This window comes from Biomphalaria glabrata, chromosome 7, assembly GCF_947242115.1.
Source record: "Biomphalaria glabrata chromosome 7, xgBioGlab47.1, whole genome shotgun sequence".
Taxonomy (NCBI): domain Eukaryota; kingdom Metazoa; phylum Mollusca; class Gastropoda; family Planorbidae; genus Biomphalaria; species Biomphalaria glabrata.
Genome location: NC_074717.1, coordinates 36,133,348 through 36,148,873, shown reverse-complemented (window position 1 = coordinate 36,148,873; position 15,526 = coordinate 36,133,348). Strand labels below are relative to the sequence as shown.

General features: G+C 37.4%; 1 protein-coding gene across 4 annotated transcripts; it reads left to right on the top strand.

The window, feature by feature from the left end:
• The first annotated feature begins 1,059 nt into the window (after positions 1-1,059).
• On the top strand, positions 1,060-6,043 carry LOC129927268 (mucin-21-like). Of its 4 annotated transcripts, XM_056035541.1 has the most exons (3): positions 1,060-1,241; positions 4,487-4,831; positions 4,877-6,043. In XM_056035541.1, the coding sequence occupies exons 2-3, from the start codon at positions 4,503-4,505 to the stop codon at positions 5,340-5,342; spliced, it is 795 nt and encodes a 264-aa protein (XP_055891516.1). In that variant the 5' UTR covers positions 1,060-1,241; positions 4,487-4,502; the 3' UTR covers positions 5,343-6,043. The 4 variants fall into 4 exon arrangements, with proteins under 4 accessions (XP_055891516.1, XP_055891513.1, XP_055891515.1 ...); XM_056035538.1 differs by having other exon boundaries at positions 1,061-1,241; positions 4,487-6,043; XM_056035540.1 differs by lacking the exon at positions 1,060-1,241 and adding an exon at positions 3,467-3,585 and having other exon boundaries at positions 4,487-6,043.
• The last annotated feature ends 9,483 nt before the right edge of the window (positions 6,044-15,526 follow it).

Below are 15,526 nucleotides of genomic sequence, written 5' to 3'. Positions count from 1 at the left end.
AGCTGTAGTCTATCGAGCCTCTGCAATGAAGTAGTGAAACAGTGTTCACCTGATTTTAGCGAAAAAAACAACACCTCCATGAAACAGTGTTCACCTAATTTTAGCGGAAAAAGAAACACCTCCAAGTGAAACAGTGTTCTCCTGATTTTAGCGAAAAAAAAACACCTCCAAGCGAAACAGTGTTCACCTGATTTTAGCGGAAAAAGAAACACCTCCAAGTGAAACAGTGTTCACCTAATTTTAGCAGAAAAAGAAACACCTCCAAGTGAAACAGTGTTCACCTTATTTTAGCAGAAAAAGAAATAACTCCGTTGCTCTTTGCGTGCTTCAAAAATAAAGCGGCAAGATCAAATCACCCGACGATGAATTTCTTGCAAAAGTCAAGGTGCCTGGACATCCGCACATGTTATCAGCAGTAGACTCCCTGGCTGGCGTGTACACCTAATGTCACATGACGGACTTCCACAAGAATATTGTCTGGCGACATGATGGAGGTCATAAGAGCCGCAGGTCTGTTGAGACGTAAAATGTCAATGATATGTACCCAATACCTATATAATATCATTCATAATTTTTATAATCATTACAAAGCTTATATTAACTTACTCGGTCAGTTTGTCTGTCTGTTTGGTACAAATTGTGTACACTTTTCTTTTCTACCATTTTCCATTCTCGGATTGAGTTCCACTTTTACACAATTATTCACCATCAATTTCAATACATGGATCAATTTAAAAAATTTACCAACTCGTTTATCAATTAGTGAAAATAAATTTGCTTTGCCTTAAATAGAAAGAGAGAGTTAAATCTTGCAGTATAGAGAGATTTGGTGGGGATGTTTTGCGCTTCTTCCCATTAGATAAGGCTCTCTTTCTTTTCAAAGCATATGTCCATGTAAGACATTGAAAAAATCTTCCTTTACGGTCCTATAAAACAAACAAAATGACTCAACTAGGTTTTGATATCAACAGAACCGCCCCACCCCCCCCCCCAACTAAGAGGGAGAAGTGTCAGATGGGATTACACCGTACAGGGTGAAGCGACCATAAAAGAAGAAAAAAAAGAGTTACATTATTTCTAACATCGACGCAGCAGCCCGTGTAATGTCAAGTACTCTTACCCTCTGTTTTCTGGATGTTGATAAACTTTTATGTGTTTGACTATACCTCTGTTCTGATCAGGGTCAACCCACAATAACGACTTGCTAATCTTATTTTGTCTTGTTCTTCTGGACGCTAGCGGTAAGTTTCCATCAAATAATATCTTAGAGAGTTGTTTGAAATAGCTTTGTGCAAGAAAAACTTTAATAATACAAACCAATTCAAAATTAAATAAAAGCGAGGTTGTTGTTTTTACTTCAAAGGATATAGATATAAAAGCATACGTTGTGTTAAGTACTGTATATCCGTGCCACACACGCGTATTACCTCTCACACACACTTACACACAAATCACAAAATAAGTTAAAACAAGATCGTACAAACCTCACTCTTATGTACCCCGCATTTGCTAAGCGGGACTTGCCTTAAACTACCTGTACATAAAGTACTATTATAAGTACTATCTGTTTTCTTGGGGTTTAGAATGAAGCTTTCAAATGTACATTTCACAACCACACAGCGAACTATAGGAGATACAATGACACACCGGTATGTCCATATGTTAGTGAGTAAAATAAATTGTGTAAACCCCGCACCTTTGATTACTCCGCACAGCTGCCATTCGCTTATTTAAAAAAAAAACTTTATAACCCGTGAGTTATAAGCGCGGAAATACGGTAATAGGTATGACAGATTTGGTCAACACTCACTTTTGAAAAACCATCAGACCCCGAAACTTTGGAGTATGGAAACTGAACGTCAGGACAAGACTTCGGTTACTGAAGGGACCATACAATTATACGTACATCAGTCTCTTTTTTTCTCTTTCAAAGTTCAGAAGGCAGGAAATTGCTTGGCAGTAATATTTGTGACCTGAACGGGGGTCCACTTAGATAATTATTGTGCAGTTCTGCACCTTTTGCCAATCGGACTAAGCTTCAACATTTCAAAGCACAGGGCTAATACCACTTAAATGTTGAATCGTAATTTCTTTCCACAATCAGTATGATCGAACAGTGAACTATAAATCACTATAAAGTAATTCGGAAAAGATGATTAACTTTTTTTCTTTGGAAACTTACACGGGGCTCAACACCTATATTTTTAGTCCCTTTATAAATGCCCATTCTTTATACCTTGAACTCCCCCCGCCTAAGCGAAATATTGTGAAGTTACAGAAGAAGAAGAATTTGGTCGTTCTATATTATATTTTAAAAGTAGACATTTTTTTGTCGACCTCCTTCAGTCGTAGAACGGCTCTGGTTCATCTCGCACACTTCCTCATGTGACTGTGGAGCCCTATTTTGGAGAAATACTCCCGTCCACATATATTGCAGGTCTAGGTGGCTTTCGCTTTGGTGGTAGAGGGGCTGGCCATTTTTCGTTTGGCCTGGTTTTCTTCCAGAGCTGAGGCCAATGTTTTTTCACTGTCCATAGCTTTCTTGGTCACCGTCTCTCTCCATCTAGTTGTCCATCGAGAATGACTTTATTTTAACAGTAGACATTGCAGTGTGTTAAATATAATGCTGAATGGAATATCTCGAACTGGTTCATATCCAGCTGCTTTATTTCTTGCTATCTCAAGAGATAGAGTCAAACTTCCCTGCAAAGTCCTTCTGCTTGATCTCTTTTATGGTACATCAAGAGTTGGAGGACATGGAAAAGCTTCAGGGGGGCAGGAGGGAAATGAGGAGAAAGGATGGAGGGGGGCAGTGGGCGCCTTGTTTCCTTTTAAAAATCAATTTTCAGAGTTGAAGTTTCCTTTCGAATCACCTCTTCGTGGAGCCTCTGTGACAGTCATGGGTTCAAATCTCTCTTTAGGAGGCTAGAGACGTAATTTTCAGATTTGAGCCTAGATCGCTTCATGCAGATACAAATGGTACATTTCAAGTAGAGAAGACACCAACAACTTATGAATGAATTCCTAAACAACTCCATAGTACATTACTTTTAGATGTATGCTTTGCGTGTTGTACTGCCTTCAACTACCGTCTTCCTCCACTTCAGTTCTACAGGAGGGATCAATAATTACGTCATTTAAATGAATCTTACAAATCGGTAGGATCAAAACTTGAATTTTTCGATGTTCCACTGTGTATGCGTCTAATTCTTGGCTTCAAACAACTAAACAATTTAACTTTTTGTTATACAAGGTCTGACCAAGAAGGCATGACGTTTGGGTGTAAGGTGAAACTAGTCATGTGACCTGTATCCTAAAACTATTCTGTTTCAATGTAAGAAATTACCACAAGTGCAAGAATTTTAATGTAGTCACGTGTCCCACACATACACACACACACACATACACGCGCCCAACGTCTTTCTCCCCCCCCCCCCACTTAACCTGAGAAGACAAACATTTCAAATAATTCTTGGAAAAAATGAAAACCTGAATGAAAATGAAACTCAGTCTCACTGGACAAAGTGAAATGTGTCTATTAACTAGAGACTGAACTTACAAGACATTTTAGGCGCTGCGTACAGTGTAATTACATTTTTTTTTAAATTTCACTTCGTCTCTCTCTCTCTCTCTCTCTCTCTCACGCACACACACACACACACAAACTGAACATTGATACACATTAAATTAACATTAAGTTTTATCTTGTCACACATTTGTCTCAGAGACATTGGTTTAGCCGTTCCAGACAACACGAAGAGATCGTAAGTATCTGAGAGGTTTTTGAAACCATTATCGTTGACTCTTTATAAAAAGACAGGCTCATTTCGTTGACTCTCTATCGTTTTACTTTATATTGTATGAAGCATAACTCTTATTAGTGTAAATTTTCAGCACCAGTAAAGGCGGTTGGTCGTTGTGCTGGCCACATGACACCCTCGTTAACTGTAGGCCATAGAATCAGATGACCTTTACATTATCTACCCTATAGACTACAAGGTCTGAAAGAGGAACTTTACTTAAATTTTATCAGCACCTGAGTTGCACTAATCTAATTAGTACATTAGTTTATATCTTTTCCGTACTTTCTTAAATGTGTTACCAATCCTGCGGGCAAGTGGTGATCCATGTGCCGAAATCCAAACTAACAACTACAAAATATTGTATACAAATACATTTAAAAAAAAACAGCATCCTTTTTTTTCCCCATTGGAACAGACCAAAAGTACTTACAGTTTCCGCACCAGCAAAAACCTGATGGGGAAGAGGAATACTTGCACCCGGTCAATTATCTGGCTATCCTTGGGCAGATGAGGGTGACTTTCACGAGCAAATTCTATATCAAATGTAATTCGTAGATATTTTCATATCTCTGGCCAAAAGCTTTAACTAGTTCTATACTAGAACACAATAAATAACGATACAATCTATGCAATACACAATATAATTAATATATATTTTCTCTCTATATATATATATGTTTCAGATCCTCTGTCACGAAAATGCTATTGAAACCAGCACTTTTACTAGGTTTAATTATGAGCCTCCATTTCGCATCAGGTACCTCCACGCCAGCAGCGAACATTACCGATCTAACCACAGACACGGCAATGACCTTAACATCTTCCGTTTCCTCTACCTCAGACAATTCGACGCCTGAAGTAAGTTCGACCACTGCTGCCACAACATTGAAAGAGACCGTATCATCCGACCTGACAACTGCAGGAATGACTTCGTCCAGCGTGACTTCGGTGTCAGTGTCCAGCACAACAGCATCCAACGTGTCATTGACCTCGCAGTCCAGCACAACAGCATCCAACGTGTCATTGACCTCGGAGTCAGTGTCCAGCACAACAGCATCCAACGTGTCATTGACCTCGGAGTCCAGCACAACAGCATCCAACGTGTCATTGACCTCGGAGTCAGTGTCCAGCACAACAGCATCCAACGTGTCATTGACCTCGGAGCCAGTGTCCAGCACAACAGCATCCAACGTGTCATTGACCTCGGAGTCCAGCACAACAGCATCCAACGTGTCATTGACCTCGGAGTCAGTGTCCAGCACAACAGCATCCAACGTGTCATTGACCTCGGAGCCAGTGTCCAGCACAACAGCATCCAACGTGTCATTGACCACGGAGTCAGTGTCCAGCACAACAGCATCCAACGTGTCATTGACCTCGGAGTCCAGCATAACTGTTCCCAATGTCACATCGACCTCATCAACGTCTTCCACCTCTTCGACCACAACCGTTAAAAATCCTGGTAACTCGGTAACAGTCAACCCCTTGGTCCCCCTATTGACATTTGTTTTAAGTTATCATCTTATGAAATTGAGATAATTCATCTGATAAATATTTCAGATAAATCATCAAGGTTTTTTTTTGGTATAAACATCAACAACAATAAAATATAGAATATCTTCTCATCTTTTATATATGTTTGTGAAGTCTGGAATAATCTTGAAAACAATACCATTAAGCTGTTGATGAACTAAAAACTTAAAAGCTAATTTACAAAGGAATCAAAGAATGACGAAGTAACTATCAATATTGAAATACGACTATACGCCTATTCAAGTGTGATATTTATGTGTTTTTATTCTTTGTGCTTTCTACACTCTTCGGTCAATGTTTTGTTGGGTTTTTTTTTTTTGGAGATTTTTGGAGAAAATAGCAACAAAATGTTTGTAGTGCAATTTTAAATTAAATTTACTTTCTATGTCAAACTTGTTTTCAAAACGTTTTAGAGCCTAATATGTATCCTAAATATCAGGTTAAATAATAAACCATCAAATAGGCTAGATACTGTATTTTCGCTCATATAAGCCACGGTTTATGCAAGATTTAAAAAAAAAAAGTGGTTTACACAATGTTTTTAACTCATAAACAGAGCATAACGAAAACTATGGACATACCTGAGGGTCTTTAGACCTCCTAGAGTTCGCTGTGTGGTTGTGTAATGTACATTTTTTTTGTTTGATGTAATGCACAAATTGTAAGACAAATTTCCATACGGACAATAAAGATTATTATTATTATTATTATTATTTTAAAGCTTTATGAACATCTCATTATAAACCTCATGAAAATAAATAGTACCGATGCGGCAGAGAATGTTTAATATGCCAGTAATCACTTGGGATATGTAAGTAAGAAAGTATACTAATTTGTCGATACCGGTTTTGTTGAAATACGGGGTATATAAAGGTGCGGGTTGTACGAATTTATTTCTGCTTTTTTTGTAATGTGTGCGGGGTTGGCCCCTATACGTGTGAGCGGGTTATATGCGAACGCGGAGATAATGCGCGAAAATATGGTAATTAGCCACCTAATAGAATACATTAGGTCATTAAGTACACTAAATTTTTGGCCAATCCTTGGACTCAATGCAATGGTCAGTTTGTAATGTGTGTGTGATATCTAAAGGAATTTCTATCATTGGCTATAGATTTATTTGGTATAAAAATTTTGTTGCATACTTTATCCCGATTAAATTGATCGATTTTGTCCTGTTTGTTTGTGAGACTTCTTCCGGTTATTATTATTATTATTATTATTATTATTATTATTATTATGTTTGGAACGAACGAGTATTCATTCTCTGGCGCCGCCAGGGTCGAGTCTCGTTATTATTATTTTAAAGGGTACACACGCATGAAATAGCGAGTAAATTCATAAAAAGTCTGCTTTAGTTCTTTTCTTCTTCTTTGTCCTGATGCTTGACATCTTTTCTGGGATACAAGTTTATTAATGTCAGGTTGAAGTTTGTTTGGCAGATAATCTTGAAAGGTGAGGTGTTTTGTAGCTTTCATAGTGGAAAAACAATCAAATTCATGCCCAATGTCATCCAGAAACATTGAAAATTGGCGATAATTAAAGCCACGGTCACGAATAAAATTGAGAGCAACTGGAACTGGTCTTAGTACATGTTGAAACTGTAATTACTTTGTGCATAATGCTTCTTGGTGAATGATGCACTGAAAACGATCAAATTTTAAATTAGCATCAGCCTCACTTATTTTTGCAAGCAGCTTTGAACCAACAACATTTCTAACCCCAATCATGGTTGGTGCGCACCTTGCGCTATCTGTTGCTAGACTAGCTATTTTTAGCAAAGGTAAATTTTACTGCAATATCACCTCCTGTAATTTCTCAAAAACATCCTCGCTTGTTGTGGTATTTATGTATAGAACAGAGCTCAAGTAGTTCCTTATGTATCTCAAAATTCCTGTCAAAGGTCCTTATGAATATAGCCAACTGTGCTATACCCGTTCCATTAATTGACTTATCGAGAGCCAATGATAGGAATTCAAAATCAGCTATTTTGTTCTTTAATTATTCCCGCAATCTGACTGACACGCCATTTATTCTATCTACCACAGTGTTCCTAGTTAACGTTATTTCTTTGAATGCTTTCACCTTTTTTCTGGACTTCCGCTGCTTTAACGATACACCCCTTCATCAAATCACCTTCACTAAATGATTTGCTATAGCTTTCAATGAAGTTTGACAAAATGTAGCTGGCTTTCGCTACAGACTCACTCTCGTTTTTCAGTTTAACAAGTACTGTTTGTTGCCTTTTAAGACTATTTTTCCATTCAAGTAGCTTGTCATCTCCGCATTTTTCCAGGTGTAAGAATACAAGCGTTTTTGTGATTAGCTTAATATTGTTTGACATTGTACTCTTTGGGCACACTAATACAAGAATTACATATTAAGCAGTGAATCTTAATTGATACCGACGTGCAGAAATAACTCCCATCTTTCTTGAAACGATCTATTTTCGTCCTTAATTTTTCTTTTAGTAGCAGTTGCTGCTGTAGTTTCTGATTCTTCATCAGTATAAAATCCTTTATTCTGGGAAATTATAAATTGTCAGCAAAATAGTGTAAATTGTCTTCTGACCGCAGACTGTTATGAATAAACTGAATATATAGGGGGCCAGTAGTCAATGAAATAACATAGAATGACAATATTAACCACTGATAATTTTTCTGTAAGTCTAACATATTGCTTATTTAAGATGTTTTATTAACAATAAATAATAATAATTTACAGCACTAAACTTAAAAGATAACTTAAAATATAATTCGAAGTTAATAAATAAAAAAACGAACTACCACATCTAATTTAATTTGAAATACATTTTCGAAAAATTATTTGTTTCCAAAAATCGGATCATTAAAGAATTCTCAATAAGTTCAATGAATTTGATTGTTACTTTTTAGTTGTTTTTTTTTTTACCTGAAAATTAGTGTTGACTCTTAAACGCGTAATAATTTAACATTATTTTGATTATTCTTGAGGTGGCCAAGCGGGCCGCATGCAAAATGGTCGCGGGCCGCATGCGGCCCGAAAACACTGTGTTTGACATGCCTGGTCTAATGTAAAAACAACAATAAACTCTTACAATAAAATAGTTCAGGGTTGGCCACGTGGTTTCTGTGAGTTATAAGTTAAAAAAAACAAAGTTACATTTAACATAACAATAAAAAAAATAGTGAGATAAGGGCGATGTACTCGTTTAACTTAATAACATTGTATGTAGTGTCCCTTTGAAATAACACTAACTGACTAGAGTGAATGTCTACATTCAAAACTTTGGCTGTAATTTTTTTTCCATTGAAACATTTGAATATAAATGAGATGTGAAGGAAGATGAATAAAGTTTTCTAGAAAATACACTATGTAAAACAGCGGTCCTCGGACCATCTCAACTTCCTGTTGCCATTCGCCAGGTGCTGTTAGACTCCACGATTTGTTTTCGGGGTTGCCTCCATGACACGCGTTTCTGAATTGATACATCCTCCAGGCAGTCAAAGATTGAGTACCGCGGTTGTAGATTTGTTTCTTTTCCCGGAGCCCACTCACCACAGACTTTGAAATGAGTTTCTTGGGAGCATGTGTCTCTAAATAATGATGTGCATAAACTGATGTTAAGTTCGGTAGTACTATGTGAAGAAATGCTTACAAGACATCTGTAGTTAAAACAGCAGACTAAACTGTTCTTTTTCACTACTCGGCGGGCCATGGTCTATGTGGAAATAAGGAAGTTCAACGGAGCATGACTCTCTCAAAATAACTTGACCGTGAATGTCTTTCTAGTGTGTGCCAGAGAGTGTCACGGAATAGCTGCAGCCATTTGCTGGTTAATTTGATAGGGTTAAACCTGTTATATTCTCTCTCTCTCTCTCTCTCTCTCTCTCTAGATCAGCCATTTTGTGTATCTTTCGTGCATTCTTGCTCTCTCTCTGTCCCTCTTATTTGTGCTCTAACGATTTCTCTCTCTCTCTCTCTCTCTTTCTTTCTTTCTCTTATTCTTTCTTAATCTTTTTCTTTCTCTCTGTGTCAATTCTTTCTCATTCCTTCTTTCTTCCTCTTTCTCATTCTCTCTCTGTCTATCTCACTTATGATTATTTTCCATTTTCTCTCCTTTTTTTCATCATTCTCTTTGTCCCTTTTTCTAGTTCAATCTTTCTTCAACGTTTTCAATCTCTTCCCCTTCTTTGTTATTCCTTTCTCTCTCCCCTTTTACTTTCTCGTTCTCTCTTTCTTTTTCTTTCTCATTCTCTTTTTCTATTACTGTTTCATTCTTTCTCTTTTTCTTTCTTATTCTCCTTTTCCTCTTCTTTTTCTCCTTCTTTCTCTTTTACTTTCTCGTTCACTTTCTTGACCTACTTTCTCACTGTCTCACTCGCTTTTTAGTTTTCATTCTCAAGATTTTTCTGTCTTCCTCAGAGAGTTATGATCCACTCTAACAATCAAACTACAAAGTACGTACCTAATTTTATATGGGTAGAGCTTTCTTACCAGAGCTTTAAGCAGCAAATATATGGAATACTAAAAAAAAACAACACACACACACAAACACACACACACACACACACTTCTGAAGAGTGAAACGTAGAAAAGAGGGACATAATTTAACAATATGTTTTAAGTTCGAAATGTGTAACAAATAAGCTAATTATTTGCAAATATTTAGATCAAACCTCTGCACGGAAATATGTCGTCACCCCCCCCTTCCTCTTGTTCTTTGGTTTGTAGATCGCCCATACAGCCCACAAACAACCCGCCTTTTTTATTTCTTCTTTGGATAACTCTGAATAAAATGAATCTACGAACTCCCTATTATTCTCACAATAAGATTGATTATAAGTGATAAAATTGCTGAATTATTCCTCGGAGTAACTGGTTTTGTGCCGTAAGTTTGTCGTTGCCAGAAGTGTTTATGGAAATAAGCTATCAAATATCTATAAAATGCTTCCAATTGGATGCGTCTAGAATAGTCTCTGACAACCACTTCAATTCCTGGCCTTCACTTGTGGCTAAGATATTGGGACCTGCAGAACTGTTTTCACTAACAGCAGAAAGGGCAAAGGCGAGTAACTGACGTTTCAGTCAGTAAGGTTCGGGCAGGAGGGACTCATTAGCCTTGGCGGGCTACCCAACTAGGAGAAGGAAAAATCTGAAATCAAACCTCTGCTGCCTTACAGCTATATCCAATCATGGGGAAGGCCGTCATCACATTTCCATGAGATGATCCGTTGTCATTTCACGGCTGATGGAGACACCATACTGTTCTAGATCTGCTTTTTAACCGATGTTCTTACATTCTGAGTATTTAGCGGAACACTTTGCTTATTTTTTAAAGAGATTATTTCACGTGTTGGCCTACTAGTTAATTATTCCAGTAGTTCGTGGAACACCTAGTCAGGCCTCGCGAAACAATACGGTTTTGAAAACACTGCCTTAAGTTTAAGATGTAGATTTAAAAAGTTACTAAAATAAATTATTAAATAATAAATAAATACACATAAATCATGATTTCATTTAATTTTGTAGAATAATTTTAATATAAACATTATCTTTGTTAAAAGGCAGACTGCATTAATAACATTGTAATAATTTAAAGTATACAAGTAAATCAATAATTGTATCTTAGTCACACCAGGCCACGGAAAAGTTTTACTTTGAAGTAAGCAGAAGTGTATTAGAACATGCCTCATAATATGCATCGGCTGATCTTAATCATCTCATAATCAGAGTTCCCAATCCTACTTTCAAGTATCAATTTTATAAAATGTGTACATTTTGATAATTAAGAATTCACAAAAAATAAACATGTAAACAAATAATATACATTTTTAAAAATCAATTGCAACTTAATCTTCAATAATAAAGTAAACCAAATAATCTTTTTATTTATCATTGAAGGGAAAGAAAAGGTGAAGGCTATTACTATGTACAGGGAAACAGAGAAAGTGATGGGAAGACAATATAAAAAAATGAACGGACCTGCAGTTGAAAGAGGTTCTCTCCTAGGCAAGCTTAAGGCTAAGCTAATCAGCCATACTACTCTGTTCTAAACTATAGATTTAAACAAATGATTTCTGTTATGTCATACTTTTACTTTTCTTAAATTCAACACAAGTTCGCACCATTTTCAATTCTCACCACGCTGCGCACTAGCGTTTCCAACTTTTAGCAAATTTTCCCTTACGATAGTCACACAGAAAGTGAATGTAAGCTAAGTGTAGGAATTGAATAGCAGATTAACTCACTTGCAAAACACAAACTATAAGAAATTATTCATCCCCAATGTACCGGTTCATGACAGTATAAAGGAAGTATACCAGAAAATGCACCAAGACAGTCAAACTACAATGACATAGAGATGCTTTACTAGAGCAAGAAACCTTTAAGAGATTATTAAACTCTTCAAGTAGGCAGTACTTACTTCTAATTAAACAATTAAACATTGAGAGGCCTGAATTATTATACGTCATAAAATTACAAAATTGCGTTTCATTCCATAAAACCTGAGTCGCCACTGACAATTTTTGACATATTACAATGCCGGTCTGACAGTGTGCTGAACAATGGTGAAGGACAGTCAGAAACGCATCATCACCTGTAAAATTAACAGATCTTTGTAACCTTGACATTGATGTGTTACGTGATTTTAAATCTAATATTGGCATTAGTGTTGATATTACATCAGAACATGCAGCAATGGAAAGGTTCTCAAATTCTTCACTCGAGCAGTACAAACTACGCAATAAGCAGTCATGAATGGACAAATTCGATTGACTATAGCTTATGAAATTGCAGAATTTTTCCTCGGAGTAATAGGTTTTTGTAGTAGTTGTTAGTTCTTGACAAATGAGTACTCCTGTTTGGCATCGCTGTGAGCATTCGCGAAGCGCTTGTAGGAAATCTGGACCACGGTGATGTGTTGTTGAGCTCGTTGTAAAAGAGGATGGCGTTAGTGTTGATATTACATCAGAACATGCAGCAATGGAAAGGTTCTCAAATTCTTCACTCGAGCAGTACAAACTACGCAATAAGCAATCATGAATGGACAAATTCGATTGACTATAGCTTATGAAATTGCAGAATTTTTCCTCGGAGTAATAGGTTTTTGTAATAGTTGTTAGTTCTTGACAAATGAGTACTCCTGTTTGGCATCGCTGTGAGCATTCGCGAAGCGCTTGAAGGAAATCTGGACCACGGTGATGTGTTGTTGAGCTCGTTGTAAAAGAGGATGGCGTTAGTGTTGATATTACATTAGAACATGCAGCAATGGAAAGGTTCTCAAATTCTTCACTCGAGCAGTACAAACTACGCAATAAGCAATCATGAATGGACAAATTCGATTGACTATAGCTTATGAAATTGCAGAATTTTTCCTCGGAGTAATAGGTTTTTGTAATAGTTGTTAGTTCTTGACAAATGAGTACTCCTGTTTGGCATCGCTGTGAGCATTCGCGAAGCGCTTGTAGGAAATCTGGACCACGGTGATGTGTTGTTGAGCTCGTTGTAAAAGAGGATGGCGTTAGTGTTGATATTACATCAGAACATGCAGCAATGGAAAGGTTCTCAAATTCTTCACTCGAGCAGTACAAACTACGCAATAAGCAATCATGAATGGACAAATTCGATTGACTATAGCTTATGAAATTGCAGAATTTTTCCTCGGAGTAATAGGTTTTTGTAATAGTTGTTAGTTCTTGACAAATGAGTACTCCTGTTTGGCATCGCTGTGAGCATTCGCGAAGCGCTTGTAGGAAATCTGGACCACGGTGATGTGTTGTTGAGCTCGTTGTAAAAGAGGATGGCGTTAGTGTTGATATTACATCAGAACATGCAGCAATGGAAAGGTTCTCAAATTCTTCACTCGAGCAGTACAAACTACGCAATAAGCAATCATGAATGGACAAATTCGATTGACTATAGCTTATGAAATTGCAGAATTTTTCCTCGGAGTAATAGGTTTTTGTAATAGTTGTTAGTTCTTGACAAATGAGTACTCATGTTTGGCATCGCTGTGAGCATTCGCGAAGCGCTTGAAGGAAATCTGGACCACGGTGATGTGTTGTTGAGCTCGTTGTAAAAGAGGATGGCGTTAGTGTTGATATTACATCAGAACATGCAGCAATGGAAAGGTTCTCAAATTCTTCACTCGAGCAGTACAAACTACGCAATAAGCAATCATGAATGGACAAATTCGATTGACTATAGCTTATGAAATTGCAGAATTTTTCCTCGGAGTAATAGGTTTTTGTAATAGTTGTTAGTTCTTGACAAATGAGTACTCCTGTTTGGCATCGCTGTGAGCATTCGCGAAGCGCTTGAAGGAAATCTGGACCACGGTGATGTGTTGTTGAGCTCGTTGTAAAAGAGGATGGCGTTAGTGTTGATATTACATCAGAACATGCAGCAATGGAAAGGTTCTCAAATTCTTCACTCGAGCAGTACAAACTACGCAATAAGCAATCATGAATGGACAAATTCGATTGACTATAGCTTATGAAATTGCAGAATTTTTCCTCGGAGTAATAGGTTTTTGTAATAGTTGTTAGTTCTTGACAAATGAGTACTCCTGTTTGGCATCGCTGTGAGCATTCGCGAAGCGCTTGTAGGAAATCTGGACCACGGTGATGTGTTGTTGAGCTCGTTGTAAAAGAGGATGGCGTTAGTGTTGATATTACATCAGAACATGCAGCAATGGAAAGGTTCTCAAATTCTTCACTCGAGCAGTACAAACTACGCAATAAGCAATCCTGAATGGACAAATTCGATTGACTATAGCTTATGAAATTGCAGAATTTTTCCTCGGAGTAATAGGTTTTTGTAATAGTTGTTAGTTCTTGACAAATGAGTACTCCTGTTTGGCATCGCTGTGAGCATTCGCGAAGCGCTTGAAGGAAATCTGGACCACGGTGATGTGTTGTTGAGCTCGTTGTAAAAGAGGATGGCGTTAGTGTTGATATTACATCAGAACATGCAGCAATGGAAAGGTTCTCAAATTCTTCACTCGAGCAGTACAAACTACGCAATAAGCAATCATGAATGGACAAATTCGATTGACTATAGCTTATGAAATTGCAGAATTTTTCCTCGGAGTAATAGGTTTTTGTAATAGTTGTTAGTTCTTGACAAATGAGTACTCCTGTTTGGCATCGCTGTGAGCATTCGCGAAGCGCTTGAAGGAAATCTGGACCACGGTGATGTGTTGTTGAGCTCGTTGTAAAAGAGGATGGCGTTAGTGTTGATATTACATCAGAACATGCAGCAATGGAAAGGTTCTCAAATTCTTCACTCGAGCAGTACAAACTACGCAATAAGCAATCATGAATGGACAAATTCGATTGACTATAGCTTATGAAATTGCAGAATTTTTCCTCGGAGTAATAGGTTTTTGTAATAGTTGTTAGTTCTTGACAAATGAGTACTCCTGTTTGGCATCGCTGTGAGCATTCGCGAAGCGCTTGAAGGAAATCTGGACCACGGTGATGTGTTGTTGAGCTCGTTGTAAAAGAGGATGGCGTTAGTGTTGATATTACATCAGAACATGCAGCAATGGAAAGGTTCTCAAATTCTTCACTCGAGCAGTACAAACTACGCAATAAGCAATCATGAATGGACAAATTCGATTGACTATAGCTTATGAAATTGCAGAATTTTTCCTCGGAGTAATAGGTTTTTGTAATAGTTGTTAGTTCTTGACAAATGAGTACTCCTGTTTGGCATCGCTGTGAGCATTCGCGAAGCGCTTGAAGGAAATCTGGACCACGGTGATGTGTTGTTGAGCTCGTTGTAAAAGAGGATGGCGTTAGTGTTGATATTACATCAGAACATGCAGCAATGGAAAGGTTCTCAAATTCTTCACTCGAGCAGTACAAACTACGCAATAAGCAATCATGAATGGACAAATTCGATTGACTATAGCTTATGAAATTGCAGAATTTTTCCTCGGAGTAATAGGTTTTTGTAATAGTTGTTAGTTCTTGACAAATGAGTACTCCTGTTTGGCATCGCTGTGAGCATTCGCGAAGCGCTTGTAGGAAATCTGGACCACGGTGATGTGTTGTTGAGCTCGTTGTAAAAGAGGATGGCGTTAGTGTTGATATTACATCAGAACATGCAGCAATGGAAAGGTTCTCAAATTCTTCACTCGAGCAGTACAAACTACGCAATAAGCAATCATGAATGGACAAATTCGATTGACTATAGCTTAT

Bases quoted from the DNA above. Each gene is read 5' to 3' on its own strand.
- LOC129927268 (XM_056035538.1), top strand. From the start codon at position 4,503: ATGCTATTGAAACCAGCACTTTTACTAGGTTTAATTATGAGCCTCCAT.